Source organism: Malus domestica, chromosome 15, assembly GCF_042453785.1.
Source record: "Malus domestica chromosome 15, GDT2T_hap1".
Classification (NCBI taxonomy): domain Eukaryota; kingdom Viridiplantae; phylum Streptophyta; class Magnoliopsida; order Rosales; family Rosaceae; genus Malus; species Malus domestica.
This window is the reverse complement of record NC_091675.1, coordinates 15,851,287-15,864,149: the sequence shown is the minus strand read 5'-3', so window position 1 is coordinate 15,864,149 and position 12,863 is coordinate 15,851,287. Positions and strand designations below refer to the sequence as shown.

Below are 12,863 nucleotides of genomic sequence, written 5' to 3'. Positions count from 1 at the left end.
TGATAATGCTAGACTTAGATCTAGTTTGCATTGGATGAACATTTCCTGAGGATAAAGACACATGTTGTAACTCTGGTGCTTGAGACATGGACACATATGGATATAACTCAAAATGAGGCACTTATGTAGAGGTAGAGTCTTGAACCAACTGTAGAGATCCACCAGTAGAGACAAGGTCACTTGTTGACTGAGAGTAGGACTGAGTAACATTTGTTGGAGAAGTAGACTGATAAAACAGTTATGGGAAAGGAATAGGAACCAGTGGTGGATGATGAAAAGTAGTGGGATGCACAACCAAAGGTTTAGGTGACTGAGAGCTAGAGATCTTATGGAATCAAGGAAACACATGTTCATCAAATAAAACATGTTTGGACACAATGATTTTATGATCCTGAAGAGAATAACAAATAAAACCCTTTAATTGTGCTGCATATTCCAAAAAAAATGCAGGTAGTGGTTTTAGATTCAAGCTTATTAGTTCTATATGGTTTCAAAGAAGAATAACAAGCACAACCAAACACTCTCAAATGATCTAGTTTAGGTGTTGAATGATACAATATCTCAAATGGCGACTGCATGGACAATATAGAGGTGGGCATCCTATTGATGAGGTAAATAGTTGCGGCACAAGCATGATACCAAAACTATGAAGGTAGTAATGCTTGTTGAATAAGTGTTATGGCAGTTTCAACAATGTGGCGATTTTTTCTTTTAGCTAGGCCATTCTATTTATGAGTGTATGGACAAGACCTTTGATGTTGAATACCTTTACTTCTAAGAAAAGCTTGAAACTAAGCACTCACATACTCTCCCCACCATCACTCTGGAAAATTTTGATATTTGTAGAAAACGAATTCTGTATAAAAGCTTGAAATTGAACAAAAGTTTCAAAAACAGCAGCTTTATTCATTAATAGGAATATCAAGGTGTATCTGGTACATTCATCAATGTATGAAACATAATATCTATAACCTTCTATAGACATACTAGGAGCATGTCCCTAGACATTAGAGTGAATAATTTTAAAAGGAACAATAGATTTTGAAGCCATTAAGGGAAATGAGAGTCTAGTAAACTTGCCTTGCAGGCAAGCAGTACAAGTGTGAGGGTTGTCATATGTTTTACTAAGAGCTACCTTAGTGAATGAATTGGTAGGATGACCCAATCTGCAATGTCAAAGTGTAAAGTTTATTTTCTGACCTATATAAGCTACTAGAGATGCTTTGGAAGTCTTGATCACATGAATTGGGTAAACTGCATTGTTACTCAATCCTTGATAGAGAATTTTCTGAGTGACTTTGTCCTGTATGCACGCAAAGAATTCATCAACAATACACCTACAATTATTATCTTTGCATAATTGATGCATAGAGAGCAGATGTTGAGACAACTTGGGAACATGTAAGAAAGACTTTAAATGAAAATTATGTGACTGAAGTGATAGTTGATTTGCCAATATGAGCAATATGCAAACCTTTACCACTAGCTCCAGTTACTGTATCAGAAGATGAATATGGAGTAGCCATTTAGAGATTAGACAAGTCAAATGTCATGTGATTTGTAGCACCAGAGTCCAGCAACCAATACTCAATTTGGGATGCAGAAAGAGAAACACTGGTTTATGTAGTCATTGCAAGAGGGCACAAGCTGAGACATCATCATAACAGGATTATAAGAAAAAGAAGCCATCATGTTGGGAGCCTGAGTAGAACCAGACATGACATGATTCTATGCATTGAGAGGCATGATAAAAGGTGAAGACTGAAACTGTTGAGAATAAGATGGAAAAGTATGTTGTATAGGCATAGATGGACTTGGAGAATTGTTTCTGTCAAAACAGGTTGCACCGTATAACCAACTTAGTGACATATCTGACACCCTTGTTGAAAACAAGTAAGAGCACTATGACCTTTTATGTTGCAAATTTGACAAAATTAGAATGGTTGAGACACTTGTCATGTTGGCATTGAACTGCACAGTTGCTGAAAAGACTGATGTTGTAGAGGGTGTGTTGTGATGATGAAGAACCATGGACCAAAAGTTGCTGAAAAAATTGTGGATGACTAGAATAAAACTTTTTCCCTTTGCCTTTTGGTTTAAAATTAGCACCTCGAAAGTTGTTATATGTCCCTGAACCATTTTGAGTCACATATGCAAATGGTCCATTCAATTGGGAAAATTGCATTGGTTGAACTGGTTGTAATTGAAGCAGCTGTTGAAATGGAGGCATCTGTTGCAATTGAGGCATCTGGTGAAGTTGAGGCATCTGTTGAAAATGACAATCAGTCTGAGTACCAACTTCAGGATATGGCTTTGATCCAAAAGAACTACCAACCTTAAAACCAGAGTTTTGAGAATTTGCAAACATGGCAGTCATCGCAGGAGTTTGCTTAATCACTTCTTCCAATGTAGACTCTTCAGCTCTTAACTGTGATCGAAGTTCTTTAAAAGAAACAAGGTTTTCTCTTCCCCTGCTGACAACTTTAATAGTATTATACTTCGGAGGAAGACCTCGAAGAGCTACAATTACAATATCTTCATATGAAATCAGCACACTCACATCAACAGGTTGGTCTCTACAATCTTTAATTCTTTGCAGATACAAATCAATAGATTCTAGTCATTTCTTGATATTCTGTAAATCAATTTTCATCTGAACAATACTAGTTCTTGTCATATTAGAGAACCTTTCTTTGAGATTAGTCCACATTTCTCTGGAACTTTAATAGATAATAACACAAGATAAAGCAGCAGTGGATAATGTGGCAATGATAAGAGTCATTAAAGATTTGTCATGAATCTTCCAAACCTTGTATACATCAATAATCACTGATGGATTTTCGACAATCTCATCTGCAGAATCAGAATCTACATACTTATTTGGACAAGGAATGAAACCAGTAACAAACCCAAGAATTCCCATTGCCATCTAACAAGAGTTCCATTTTGAAAATTCCATGTAACATAGTTGGAATCATCAAGTTTCACAGTCACAGTATTTCCAACATTAGGAATCAACGAAGAGATCGGTGACTGAGTGAGCGCTAACTGAGCAATAGTAACCATTGTATATGAACACAACCAATCAACGAGAGACTTTGCTTCAACGAGAAGAAACCAACAGATCGACAATCAAAGAATCAAGAATCAATACCAACAAACTACAATTCCAACAAATAGTAACACAATCGTCACCGAAGGAAGCAAGAATCAAGGAATTAACTACCGACTTACAGAAAACCCAAAGAAATTAGGGTTTCATTCACCGACTTCGTGCACCGACTTAGCACCGACATAGCTTCAAAGTACAAACAACAACAACGAGTGACAGAGACGTGAACAGAAACACCAACAATGACAGATACAAGCAGAAGCAAAAGCATAAGGATCGTCGTCAACAGGAGGAGTTAACCGTCACCGATGAAGATATCATGTTAACAAATCTTATAGAGAGTTTTGAGAGAGAAAGTAGAGAGAGAGATAGTGTATTTCTTCAATATTTCACTATATTGATTAATGAATTATTACATCACTTGTTTATATATAAATACATCCCCATATAACTAACTAATCTAATACACTTGTAACACATGGCACACATCTAATACATGACACTTAGCACAATCCTAAGCTAATTTCTATAGCCTAGCAATTTAAACAGAAAAGTAGATTTCAACCCCTTGCATTATAATATTTTAGGAAAAATACATACACCCTTATATGATCTTTTATTAAAAACTTATCATATTGAGCTGATGGGTTCAATTAATAGCTAAGGTTCTCATTATTCATTTTGATATTGAACGTGTATGTAATGTGATGAGTTTGATACCAAATATGTAGATAATGTAGACGGATTTAATACCAAATGTATAGGTAATGTGGATGGATTTGATATTGATTTTGTGTTAGTAATGTGGATATATAGATTTGGATACCGAGGTGATGTAGATGATATTTGAGTTTTGTTTTTTGTTTTTTGTTTTTTGTTTTTAAGATTCATAGGAAATCGTTTGTCCATAACTCATTAAAACTTTGTGACTATTGGTACCTTAACTTATTAAAACATGCATCTATAGTCATTTTTATCAATTCCGTCAGAACTTCCGTCAAAATGAGTCATGGTGAAAGGGTCATTGCTATAATTGGATTAAATTTAAGAGACAATTTCTCCAATTGAATTAAAATTGAAGGACCATTGCTACAACTTTCTTATTTGGGTTTCTATATTTGGCCCTTGATTTAGCCTCACGTGCATGACATGTGTCTCATTTCGACGGAAATCCTGACGAAGTTGACGAAAAAGACCACAATTGCATGTTTGGATGAGTTAGAGAACCAATTGTCACGGATTTTTAGTTGAGGATCATTATTCAAATTAGGTTAAAGTTGAGGGATTGCTACAATTTCCTCTGGAAAATACAATAAACCATAAAATTACAAACAGTTCTCTTTTTTTGCCTATATTATTTGAAAGTTTCTTGTATATAGGTCACAGAACGATGTAATATTATAAATTTCCCTAATACATTTACTAGGTGTAACCAACACCAAAACCACTGGCAGAATCAAAACCAGGAAAATCAAATCAAAGAATGTGGAGAAAAAATGAAATTAAAAATAAAATAAAAAATGCATATTTCAGTGCTCAAACTTAGTAAAAACTAATTGGTTGTTACAGCGGCAGAGAGGATGAATTAGTAAGAAAATTAAGATTTAAACCAGTTTTAATTAGGAGAAGCAATTCTGCTCATCATGGCAGAGCTCCCTTCGGAGTTTATGAGAAAACAGCCGGCAAGCGTCCATGCTGAGATCAATGGCGGCAGAAAGCGCGACGAAAAGAGCAGCATCAGCCATGCAAGTTACATGCTGCACTCCGACTTGTACCACCGGCTTGCTAACCTTTCCTACGCCTTCCACGGTTGACCCCGTCACGAAACCTTTCACGGGTGACCTCGATTTCAAACCTGAATCTCTATTTAACCTACTGTCGATGCAAAACTGTCCGCCCTTTTTGACGCTCATTGTACCTTCGGCAATGGTAATGCTGCTGCTAGGCCCATTGTCAGTGACAAGCTCAAACTTGTACCCCAAGCCATCAATAGGCCCTCTCTCGCGCCATGCCTCAAGACGGCCCCATGGCTTCCAACTGCTGATTGAGAACCCATGGGGTCGGAGGATGAGCCACGCTCCAGGGTTTGACCTGGATACGCGGTCAGTGCCCGGAGAGGGTACGAAGGGAGTGATCATGGAAGCGGCCGCCACAGGCGAGCCGGATAGGTCATGAATTGTTATCATCCACCCCTTTCTTTCCCTCCATGGCTTTTCACCAGATAATGTTCTCATCCATCCTCTATTATTGTTAATGGTGGTATAATCTGATTGGAGAGATCTGCAGATTCCACACAAGATCAAGAATTAATTAATCATTATGATCATATTAGTTTAATTAATTTGTTTAATAGGGATTAGGGCAGAGGAAGGAAACTATCAAAAACAGGAATATAATCTTAAACAGAACATGTAGAATTTGAGACCAAATACATAGGCACATGGGAGGGAATCTAATCAGACTATGAAAGATACAGTTTGAGGATTTTCTGTTTGACTGGATATGCAACGCAACTACCGCTAATAGTTCGAAAATACTTCCAAGTTGTTTCAAATCATTTGGTTGGTGTTTTGCTTCAGTTAACATTCTCGGCTGGTGGAAGCAGGAAAATTAACAGCAAAATCTTTGAAGCCAAGCAACCAATTTACCAGACATTCATGGACTTGGCTACAATACATCCATGTTCTTGTTCGGTTTGTCAGATCTGTTGGAATGACATCTGACGGCCATATTTAACCGTTAATGAGTGATTGTTAAGTAATTCAATATACCATATATACAGTCAGTCTGCTAAGATTGAACAAGAACGACGAAGATATATCCAAACCAGGTGAAATGTTCCATTACAAGTATTGCGTATTTTTTTTCAATCGTTTTATTTTAAAGTATTTCTCGTTAACATTATCAGGACGACTAACTCAATTTAGTAAAAAAGAAAGTAATTCAAAAAAGAAAACACATGGAGAGGCACTAACTAGCATGAAGAAAGAACGTAAAATCCTAAAAATTGAACCAACTGGGCATGTGACTCTTGGACGCCACCTAATACTGCCACCCCAAAAATGCGTAATCCAAAACCCAAATCGCCAAAAACGACACAGATAAAAAAGTAACTCACCCAAAAAAGAAACACAGAAAAAGAAAAAAGAGAATAATTTACGCATTCAGGTTAACCACTACTCAGGGCTCACGTTAGCTCAAGTCAATCACTCATGACTATAGTGCGCCAGAACCGCAAGTAAAGGAAAACTCACCGGTTTCTGGAGTTACGGTCCGCACTGAACTTGCAGCTAAAAACGGGCTGTCGTATGTCCCGCCCTTGAATCTGAAAAATCACCGGGCTGCACTCCGGCTCACCTCCGAATTGGAAAACGAACCGGGGGTCTGGTTCAGCTCGAACCATCAAGTGCAGCCTGGCGGAGGGCTTGTCGCAGTCCTTCCCTAATTTCACCCACCCGCTGTGTATCGCGGTTGAGTGGGCCTTGGCCGAGTTCAAGTCAATGTTAAGTTGGACTCGACCGAGCAACTTCCCACTAGTAACGCCGCACGTCTGGCCCATCCGACCAGTATAAACTGAGACCCGGAGAGCGACGGTCTTCCCGGCCAGCCTCCTGAGCATGGTGGGATCCACGTGGAAGCCGGGAGCGGACGTGGAGGATTCCGGCGGGGAGTCGCCGGTGGAAGTGGAGAGGTTGACAATGGAGGTTTGGGGAGGGAAGTTTTTGATCTTGAGATGGCAGAAGCAAGGGGTGGTGGAGGAGTGGACTCCCGGACCGGCGGGTCTGGTGGCGTGGGGGAGCTTAAGAGCAAGAGAGTCGACATTGAGCCGTACGAAGGGACACGGATCCATTGAAAGTTTAAGAGTTTTTGAGAAGTGGGAGTGGAGGAGGAGGAGGAGGAGGAGACAGCTTTTAGGAGTGAGGGGACTGAAAAGTGGAGGTTGTGTTGTTGGGATTATATTGCTTGCATGTTACCAACTAACCATTGTTAACTTTTCACTTTTTGGTTTCCGTTTTATCTTTATGTTTGTATTGTGGAGTGGATATTCTCTGTATTGTATTGTCGCCAGGTGAGGTCGTAGTTGGAAGGGTTGGAGGGGTTGGAGAGGGGTAGGAGATGTTTTTCTACTTCAATTTTCCTTTTAATTATACTTTATACTACAATTGGTGGATTATTTTGCTTCCTAAAAGTCTTTGTCTTGGATATCAGAGAAATGCTAAGGATAATGCTAAATGCACTAAATTTGTAAATAAAATTTACAAATTAATGATGTATTATTAATAGAAATGAACACGTTTACCAACGTTTCAGTCATAATTCAATTATCAATTTCCATGTCATTTAGTACTGATTTGATATTGAGATGCTTTTATAAAAAATGGGTATAAAAAAAGTTGAGCTAAAAAAGGTGTTTGGTAAACACTTAAAAACAACTTATTTTCACAGTTTTAGGTGAAAAAAGCTGAAAACGTGAAGAAGCAAAATGAGATTATTCTCACAACACAGCAGAAACAATTTTTTTTCAAAATACAGCAATACCAAACTAGCCCTTAATTTACAAAATTTTGTCTACCAATTTAGTTTCTCTAGCACTATCCAAATTCAAAAGAAACTCTTTTAAAATGAGATTCTTTATAAACTTTCTATCATTTCAAAATTTAACATTAATTTTTACGCTAATATTATAAAAATTATATCAAAATTAAAAAATGACAAGAATTTATAAAAAATCCGACTTTTGAAAAAGCCTTTGGATTAACATTGAGTTGCGACAATTGAAGTTGAGTTGGCGATTGACCAAGACATAAAAAGTGATGATACAAAAAAGAGAAAAGAAGGACGGGCCCGACGGGGTAAAGGAAAAAATGCAAATGAGCAAGTAAAGGAAAAAGAAATGGATCCCACAAGAGAGTCAAGTGGGGTCAGAGGCACAGCTTGGTAAAGGCTGTCACACCACCTCGTCATTCAAAAGCTTACCTGGATTGGACAACAACGCGCCGTAAATAAACGAGCAGTAAAGGCTGCCCACGTGGCCTTTGGTTTTGTTGGCACCGTCTAATCGGCGCTCAGGACACTTGTTTATGACGAAAGCAGTTTACATAGTACGGACATAATCTTTACAATGCTATCGAAGTGACGGTCGAAGAGATAAACTTGCACAGTGTAGATATATAATTGAAGTGAAATGCTGTAAGTTTAATATTCTTGTTTCATATAAATCATTTCATTTTTAATGTGATTAACATTTTTAACCGTTAATTGCGCATTGAATTATTTGTGTATTCGAGTATGATGACAATTAAATGTCATAAATATTGTGTCATATTTTTAACTTTTTCTTCTAATATATCATGAATTAAGAATATTTTCTGATTGGGATTTGGACAAAACAGGGTGGCTGGTTATATTCAAAGACAATTTGAAGAAAATCAAGTTCCCCAATTCAGCAAAATTGGAACAAGTGGACAAAAGATTGGTGGGATTTCACAACAAAAATTATAATCGGTGCACAACATTAAAAGGTGGACACTACTAAGTCTTATTCAAGGTGCATGCATGGCCCCAAAAAACAATTAATTTCTCCACTGTCAATTTTAATTAAATGTCATAGGCAATGTTTTTCGTGTATCTTGGAATGTTTTCTTCTAATCCATTTTGTCACTAGTGGACAGTGGCGAAGCTACAGAGGGACTGGGAGGGGCGGCCGCCCCTCCCCTTGCCGGAAATTAAGCCCATGAAAGTGGTTCCGCCCCTCTGGTCTCGTCGGAATGAATAGCTGCACTGTAATCTGTGGATCGGTTTCTGGGTTTGCTGCTGCACAGCAGCAACTTATGGAATTTTTTTTTAAATCCCTCATGCCGTTTCATTTAGTATTTAAAAAAAAAAGAAAAATCCTTAAACAAACGATGCCGTTTCGTTAATTGCTTAAAAAAATAGAAAATTTTAAAGGGGACCACTGTCCCCGTGCCTTCCATTTTTCAAAGTAGACCTTCACTTTTTGAAAACCACCCCACTGTTTGAAAACCTTCAGCACAGCAGCCAACCTGATGGGTTGGTTTTCCACTTCTCTCTCAATTTTAGGTAAATTTTTTAACTTTCTAATTTATATTATCTCTAACGCTAATTGATTAATTAATACAAAATTTTAGTTAATTAATATAGAATCATAGAGTAATACACTAATATAGTTATTGATTATTGATTTTTGCATATAAATATGAATCCTATGAATGATTATTGATGAATGAAATTATTGTCTAGAGTAAAAATTGAATTCTTGATTATTGATATATAATCTATTAATTGAATTTTTGTGTATTAAATAATTTATATGAATATTGGTATTGATTAATTGAATTGTTGGTTTAATTAGTTAGTACTCATATTGACTATAGTATAGCTTACTCTAGAATTAAGAGTCTAAGACTTTTTTCTTTTCTTTTTCATATACAGTTAAACAATGGAACGATACTATAAGAAACAGCTTAAATCCTCCTTCAAATATTCCGGCTAGTCCTTCTTCGAATATTCCGAGTAGTCCTCTTTCGAATATTCCAAATATTTCTTCTTCGAGTATTCCGGGTAGTTCCCAACAAAGTGAGGTCACTGAGTTGGATGAAATACTGTCTAATCTTCATGTAAACCCTGGACATAGACATTGAATGCTTGATTATTCACCTAATTATCGTGAAGCAATTCGCCGACATTATCTCCAAAACAATCCTTGTCAACCTAAAGATCACATCATGCCCATAAAAGTTAGCAATAATCGATGTTTTGTCACCCGTTGGTTTGATAATTTTAAGTGGTTGGAGTATAGTATAGTAAAAGATACCGCATTTTGCCGTTATTGCTATCTATTCAAGTGTGATTTTGATGAAGAGGGAAATGCCGAAGTGATGTCTTCACTGAGATTGGGTTTACAAATTGCCGGAAGTTCGCCCCTCCCTCCGATAAATTCTGGCTTCACCACTGCTAGTGGGGGAGGTTTCTAGATTTGAACTCTTTTTTTTGGTTTGAAAAAACTTATATATTATTGGAATTAATTGTTACGTGCATTAAAAATTTAAGCAAGCAAAACAACACATCAATTTTCGATCATCAACCACTATTTCTTCATTAAACACACTCTTTTTTTTGTTCAGAACAATAAGAGAGAACTCGCTGGAAAATACCATAATCCCACTAGTACACTAAAACCATTACTAACTCTTTGAAAGTCCTTTTAATATAAGTAGAAGTGTTTTTTTTTTTTAAGAGATGATGCTTCTTCATGAAACACTTTAGAATATTTTTTCAAAAAGCACTTCTAACAATCGCGTTTACGAACAAAAGTGTTTTTTTTAATTCATTTTCAAACTGCCAAACAATAGAAATAACAAAGGTAAATAACTAGATTAAATAGATGATTAATGAAACTTTTTTTTTATTAATTTTCACTAGTAATTAACCTTATCTAATTCGTCACGGGTGGGCACACTTTAAATCTGTGGGGAGCAAGCTTGTAGGCATACCACATTTGATTGCTTGGCACTGTCTCATTCAAACCATGATGGTTGTTGCATTGCTACGCTACCAAATGTTTCACTCCGATAAAGCTATATAATAATGGTTTCTCCTCATATATTAACTTTTAATCCCACATCCTTAATTAATTATTAGCCAAAAATAATAGGCAATAGCAACGACAATGTTTGTCAATATAGTACCACTCTGTCGGCTGGCTTTGCTTTGTGTTGCAACGACAAGAAGCATCATGAGGCTTCTGAGTTTACAAAATTAATTTCATCCACTAATTAAGATCCAAGGGGTAATTACTTAAGCGAACTAGGTAGTAGGTTTGTCACTTCATAGAAGTTACGGGTGTTAATCTGTCCAAAGCAAGACCAGTCGAACTTTTGTTGTGATTGTGAAGGTCAGCATCGAGTGGTTTTAGTTGTGTGAAATCATATGTGAGTCGAACTATCACCAAAATGTGAGAGTAGATATTGTATCATGCATTAGAGTTACCATCATGTCCAAAGCAACGCAAGAGTAATAAAACTTTTCTCTTGAATATCAATGCATGTTAAAACCAAATTCTCCTTATATTTAAGCGTGAAACTGAACGAAAGTTGAACTCTCATCATGGAAAGGAAAACAAATTCTTTACAATAACTACTTTTGACGTTATCAGTAGGTAACACTATCACGGAAGTCATAATTTTTGCCCTCCTATTTACTTCTTTACCATTCATTCCTTTGTTCCTAGATTTAGAATTGTACAATTTAATAGAGAATGAAGAGAGAAAAACAAGAGAACCCGAAGAAGTGGAGATGGAAAAAATTAGAGTGCAGAAGAAGAAAATAAAAGTGTGAAAATCGCATGGCCTAGCAAGCTAGTGTACATTAAACGTGTAGTACATGAAAATCAAACGCACTGTATGGTGGATCCTAAGCATAAAAAAATCTGGCATGTAAATCGATGTTTGATAACGTTATAAAAGCACATAGGGACAATCCATTTGGTTGTATTTTTGACACAAAACAAAGTTTTGGTGAATCCACAAAGGACACAGATCAAGATATTTAAAAACCAACTCAGGGGTCTTTTCCTGGTAACATTTCCAGGCAAGCATTTGAGCAAAGCGGCATGGTGCTGCTGGAGAAGGTATCAATGTATGAGAAGTTGGCAGCAGCAGCAGACAGGTCATTTGGGCTCTCTCTCTCTCTCTCTCTCTCTGTGTGTATATATATATATATAATCTATTAGGAAGATGGGCAGGTCTGGTTTGGTCCACCAGGACCATGACTGGTGCAGTGATGATTTTCTTCCAAAAGCAAACCATAAATTATGGAAATTTAACACTAACTAATTCTTAACGATGAATTAGGACCCTCTAGAACCCTCTGCATAATGATCAATTAGGTGAAACGTATGATGAAGATGTACGTGCATATAAAATATTTCATGCAACTTTTCTCTCGTCAGTCAATAATTTATAGCAGAAATGGCATTGTCATATCAAATCTTATCAGTGGCGGATTCATGAACAGTATCTGGGGTAAGATGTAATAAGCTTTCAAAATTTGACTTTGAAGAGGAATGATTAATTCAAGCTAGAACAGATGCCTAAGTCTGGACAACACTTTACTTCTTTCTTTGCCTTACCTCGGCCCTTGCGGAAGTATTTTGCCCAATACCTTGCTTCCCATAACAACCACGTACGTCAGTGTAGTCCTGGGCAACTTCATGAGTAGTAAAATGGCGAGCAGGGTAATAATAGCCTTCACTCGCTCTAATGTAGATACACAAGGGTGGACCCGTTCAATGGCAAGGGTGCGCAGCTACCCACCCAGACTTCGAAAAATCTCCGTAGATGACTACATTTTGCCCACGCATCAGTTGGGCAAGGCAGGGTGGCGTGAGGTTGCGTAGCCTCTTTTTTACCTAAACCAGTAGTCATTTTCGGCTTTTCTCTTCCATTTCAACAACATTTCACAAAATTCACTCACTTCACCCAAATTTCCCTCCTCGATGTCTCTGACCCCACCGTTGCTAAAATCCACCCATCAAGAAATTTAGGCAAGAACTCGAGACCAAGATGCATATCTGTACCAAGTAATTTTTTTTGAATCCGCCACTAAATCTTAGGGGTGTGCTATCCACACACCGTTTTTGACTTCTCACACACCCCTTATTGATTTCTATCTCTTGATCTTCTTCAATTCATCCGATCCAACGACCGGAAATTAAAAAGGTGTGTGAGAA

General features: G+C 37.2%; 1 protein-coding gene across 1 annotated transcript; it reads right to left on the bottom strand.

The window, feature by feature from the left end:
- Positions 1 to 4,488: 4,488 nt before the first annotated feature.
- On the bottom strand, positions 4,489 to 7,096 carry LOC103400735 (uncharacterized). Its single transcript, XM_008339392.4, has 2 exons — positions 6,367 to 7,096; positions 4,489 to 5,392 (listed from the first exon to the last, which is right to left on the bottom strand). The coding sequence occupies exons 1-2, from the start codon at positions 6,960 to 6,962 to the stop codon at positions 4,732 to 4,734; spliced, it is 1,257 nt and encodes a 418-aa protein (XP_008337614.3). The 5' UTR covers positions 6,963 to 7,096; the 3' UTR covers positions 4,489 to 4,731.
- Positions 7,097 to 12,863: the final 5,767 nt, after the last annotated feature.